The following is a 5,649-nucleotide window of genomic DNA, read 5'->3' on the forward strand; positions in this document are numbered from 1 at the left end:
ATATGTTGCTACTCTGATTGTGTTTATCAAGTCAAAACTTGTTGCATATGGTTTTGTTTGGTATCAGGGTGATCGCAATAAAATTGCCTACACAGACATATGCATAAAAGTGGGTTACACGTGCGCGCCTCACCCCCAAACACGTCGATGCCTCACCCGCCCAAACACCTGTTTCCACACCCGCTACACCCTATACACCCGACAAACAAAAATATTGTTCCAATGGAAGTTTTTGTGCTACATTGTTCATTTTGGTGTCAAAATACTCGCAAGAAGATGCACTATGTAGACATACCAATCTGAGCACTAAGAACCGGAATATATATAGAGCTACCCACAGCAAAGTATGAAGAAGTAATAACCTCAAAATGTGTAATATAAATTATGTGTACTTACCCACGATGTGATGAAGGAAGGTCAACAAGTTGAGCATTTGATTATCCACTCCACCGGCTTCAGGAAAATGTCCCTGAAGTTGCTCAACAGATGTTACGTTAGGTGGAGTGGAAGCTTGCAGAGGAGTTATTTCTTTGCTTTCCAAAATATCCTCTTGCGGTGATATTTTGAGTAGCATGGTGTGGCACATAGAGCAACTCCACATGTCCTGCACTGATACATACAGTCTTTTCTAATTCCCGACTTGATACAAACTCGGCACCGTTTCCGTTTAGCAATTTTCACTATTGCATGAGTCAACTTCCTGTTTAGCCTGTCCTCTGAATCAACAATGCGGGGGGTTTTCACAGGTGGAGGAGTAGCTTCAGCTTGAGGTGCAGGCGTTTCAGTTTCAGGTTCAGTGTCTGATGAGGATGAGGCATGTGTTTGGCGTGGAAGACGATGAAATAAAGGACGCCTCGCTCCAGATGGGCCAGGTGTTGCCAAATCATGAGAAGGATCCTGGTAATCATCAGCATGTGGGAGAGGGCTTTCAGTAGCAGGCCACTCATCCATGTCCCACCCCAACAGGGCCCATATTGCTACTTCATGAAACTGGAGTAGGGTCAGTTTCTTGGCATCAGTTGTGTACATCTTGTACAACACATAGGCATTGTGTATAGCCATCTGAAGGAAGTAAAATGTGATCTTCTTAGTCCACTTATGCGACTTCCTGGTGAACCTGTAATATTTGACCATTTGGTCGAAGTGATCAACTCCCTTCATGTTGTTGTTGTAGTCGCAAATGGCTGTTGGTTTGTTTACAGTTACAATCTGAACAGATGATGTTCCGTCACGTTTCTTCACTCTCTTCCTTCTCTGTACTTCCTGTGTGTCAGCATTATGGCAGTTTGTGATCACTGACACCACTCTCTTGTCTTTCCAAAGGATAACAAAAGTGTTATCCTTGCGCCTGAAAATAGTCTGATCAACAGCGAATTTACCTTTGGCAAGTTTTTGCAGCTCTTTAGGGGCACCACGCTGCAATCTGAGTGTTCCACAAGTGTACACACCATTTTCCCTTAGCAATTCTGTGAGATGGACAGAGTTATAATAATTGTCCATATAAAGATGATAACCTTTGTTCAACAAGGGTCGCATAAGGCCCATCACTGTCTCAACTGTTGTCTTGCCCACTCCAGAATAAACCTCGAAATCAATAATATAACCAGTCCCTGCCTCAGCAATCATGTACAACTTTACCCCATACTTATCAGGCTTATTGGGGTTGTAAACCTTGAAGGATAGACGACCACGCCACGACATTGTACCTTCATCCAAACTGAGTGCTTGATTGGGGACGTAGTAAGAGCCAAATTTGTTGGTCAAATAGGTAATGATGGTGCTGAGTTTTATCATGCGGTTCTTGTTGTTGGGTGGAATTGCAAACTGGTTATAAGTATGAAAAAACTGGGCAATATGTTGGAATCGTTTTGAAGTCATGAACACATTGAAGGTCCTCATATGCCACAACCGGCTTGTTTGCCAGTACATGCGCATTGTTGGGAGTCGTGCAATACCCATCAAGATTGATAAAGCCAAATACCTTGCCATTTCCTTCGCAGATACCTCCTTCCACAACCTCATAGTGCGCCTGGAAGCATTCTGAATAAACTGCCTGGCATACCTGTTAGTTTCCACTGTGATGAACTCAATTAGGGCACGGGTCAGAAATAATTGAACAAATTGCAGGGGGGTAATTGGCACTGGGACAGTTATGCCTGGTGTGGCACTGAAACTGCCTACAATAGGTGGTGTATTGTCAGTTGACCAGGCAGCATCGGGATTAGGCTGTTGAAGACGTCCTGCACGCCTCCTTACAGGTGCCTTGGGGCGGCCCACATCTGCTGACTCATCCTCAATCCCCTCGCTACTCTCCTCACTCGATGATGAATCAAACTCATCAGACGACGCTGTCCCCTCATTATCACTACTGAAATCACTCTGACGCTCTTCCCCTTCAGCATCTGCCTCCACATCTGACAAACGATCCAACAAATCAGGAATTTTACTAGGGGTAAGCTTCACATTGCTGAACCTTTTGTACAGCTCACTCAACTTATCTTCCTTGGTCATTTCACTATCCTTCTTGGGGGTAGAGGTGCTCTGTCCTTTACCACGATCCATGTTTGCAAGTAATAATGCGTTGTAAGGAGACAGGAACGAATAAACACTGCTACACAGGGCAGAGAGTGGCACAGGTTCTGGACGCGGGAGCGCGGTAGTCCGGTCACGAGAGACGTAAACAAAGGACTAGGCCGACCGCATGGCGTGACCCAGAATCCCATGCGGCCTACGGAGGATTGTGGGAAAACAATGGCGCTCATTTCAAAAAAAAAAAATTGAAGATCGCATAGAAACTTTTTTTTTTACAAATTTTTATATCGAGTGACGCAAAAATGCGTCACTGGAACACATTCAGTAGAAAAATGAGTGACGACTTATTAAGTCTGTGGAACGCGAAAGTGGCAAATCGGGCCTTGCATAGTAGGCCAAAAAGTGCATTCTGGCTACTAGGTACGACATATATATATATATATATATATATATATATATATATATATATATATATATCGTACCTAGTAGCCAGAACGCTTTCCCTGCCTACTATGCAAGGCCCGATTTGCCTAATAAGCCAAGTTTTCATGAATTAATTGGTTTTCGACTATCTAACCTACCTAACCTAACCTAACCTAACTTTTTCGACTACCTAACCTAACCTAACCTATAAAGATAGGTTAGGTTAGGTTAGGTAGGGTTGGTTAGGTTCGGTCATATATCTACGTTAATTTTAACTCCAATAAAAAAAAATTGACCTCATACATAATGAAATGGGTAGCTTTACCATTTCATAAGAAAAAAATTAGAGAAAATATATTAATTCAGGAAAACTTGGCTTATTAGGCAAATTGGACCTTGCATAGTAGGCCAAAAAGTGTGTTCTGGTTACAAGGTACGACATATATATATATATATATATATATATATATATATATATATATATATATATATATATATATATATATATATATATATATATATATGTCGTACCTAATAGCCAGAACGCACTTCTCAGCCTACTATTCAAGGCCCGATTTGCCTAATAAGCCAAGTTTTCATGAATTAATGTTTTTTCCTCTACCTAACCTAACCTAACCTAGCTTTTTTTGGCTACCTAACCTAACCTTACCTATAAATATAGGTTAGGTTAGGTTAGGTAGGGTTGGTTAGGTTCGGTCATATATCTACGTTAATTTTAACTCCAATAAAAAAAAATTGACCTCATACATAGAGAAAAGGGTTGCTTTATCATTCCATAAGAAAAAAATTATAGTAAATATATTAATTCAGGAAAACTTGGCTTATTAGGCAAATCGGGCCTTGAATAGTAGGCTGAGAAGTGAGTTCTGGCTACTAGGTACGACATATATATATATATATATATATATATATATATATATATATATATATATATATATATATATATATATATATATATATATATATATATATATATATATATATATATATGTCGTACCTTGTAACCAGAACACACTTTTTGGCCTACTATGCAAGGTCCAATTTGCCTAATAAGCCAAGTTTTCCTGAATTAATATATTTTCTCTAATTTTTTTCTTATGAAATGGTAAAGCTACCCATTTCATTATGTATGAGGTCAATTTTTTTTTATTGGAGTTAAAATTAACGTAGATATATGACCGAACCTAACCAACCCTACCTAACCTAACCTAACCTATCTTTATAGGTTAGGTTAGGTTAGGTAGTCGAAAAAGTTAGGTTTGGTTAGGTTAGGTAGGTTAGATAGTCGAAAACCAATTAATTCATGAAAACTTGGCTTATTAGGCAAATCGGGCCTTGCATAGTAGGCAGGGAAAGCGTTCTGGCTACTAGGTACGATATATATATATATATATATATATATATATATATATATATATATATATATATATATATATATATGTCGTACCTAGTAGCCAGAATGCACTTTTTGGCCTACTATGCAAGGCCAGATTTGCCTAATAAGCCAAGTTTTCCTGAATTAATATATTTTCTCTAATTTTTTTCTTATGAAATGATAAAGCTACCCATTTCATTATGTATGAGGTCAATTTTTTTTATTGGAGTTAAAATTAACGTAGATATATGACTGAACCTAACCAACCCTACCTAACCTAACCTAACCTATCTTTATAGGTTAGGTTAGGTTAGGTAGCCGAAAAAGTTAGGTTAGGTTAGGTTAGGTAGGTTAGGTAGACGAAAAACAATTAATTCATAAAAACTTGGCTTATTAGGCAAATCGGGCCTTGCATAGTAGGCCGAGAAGTGCGTTCTGGCTACTAGGTACGACATATATATATATATATATATATATATATATATATATATATATATATATATATATATATATATATATATATATATGTCGTACCTAATAGCCAGAACGCACTTCTATGCCTACTATTCAAGGCCCGATTTGCCTAATAAGCCAAGTTTTCATGAATTAATTGTTTTTCGACAACCTAACCTACCTAACCTAACCTAACCTACCTTTTTCGGCTACCTAACCTAAACTTACCTATAAAGATAGGTTAGGTTAGGTTAGGTAGGGTTGGTTAGGTTCGGTCATATATCTACGTTATTTTTAACTCCAATAAAAAAAAATTGACCTCATACATAATGAAATGGGTAGCTTTATCATTTCATAAGAAAAAAATTAGAGAAAATATATTAATTCATGAAAACTTGGCTTATTAGGCAAATCGGGCCTTGAATAGTAGGCATAGAAGTGCGTTCTGGCTATTAGGTACGACATATATATATATATATATATATATATATATATATATATATATATATATATATATATATATATATATATATATATATATATATATAATATATATATATATATATATATATATATATATATATATATATATATATATATATATATATATATATATATATATATATATATATATATATATATGTGTGTGTGTGTATATCACGAAAATAAACACGTGATTAAAAATGTGACAATGTCAGACCACGGAGGAAAATGAAACAGGAATTTCCTTAAGTACTTTCGTATTTTAATACATCTTCAGAAGGAGTGATTTTACAGATCGAGTGATGGGTATAAATAGGCAGGAGAGAATGGTGGAGTGAGGTGAGATACGATACGTGGACACT

At 37.1% G+C, this 5,649-nt stretch overlaps 1 protein-coding gene across 1 annotated transcript; it reads right to left on the reverse strand.

The window, feature by feature from the left end:
* Positions 1 to 522: 522 nt before the first annotated feature.
* Positions 523 to 2,562, reverse strand: LOC123749365 (piggyBac transposable element-derived protein 4-like). The gene has a single exon (XM_069321500.1). The coding sequence runs from the start codon at positions 2,560 to 2,562 to the stop codon at positions 523 to 525; it is 2,040 nt and encodes a 679-aa protein (XP_069177601.1).
* Between the last annotated feature and the right edge of the window lie 3,087 nt (positions 2,563 to 5,649).

This window comes from Procambarus clarkii, chromosome 9 (assembly GCF_040958095.1).
Source record: "Procambarus clarkii isolate CNS0578487 chromosome 9, FALCON_Pclarkii_2.0, whole genome shotgun sequence".
NCBI classification, from domain to species: Eukaryota; Metazoa; Arthropoda; class Malacostraca; order Decapoda; family Cambaridae; genus Procambarus; species Procambarus clarkii.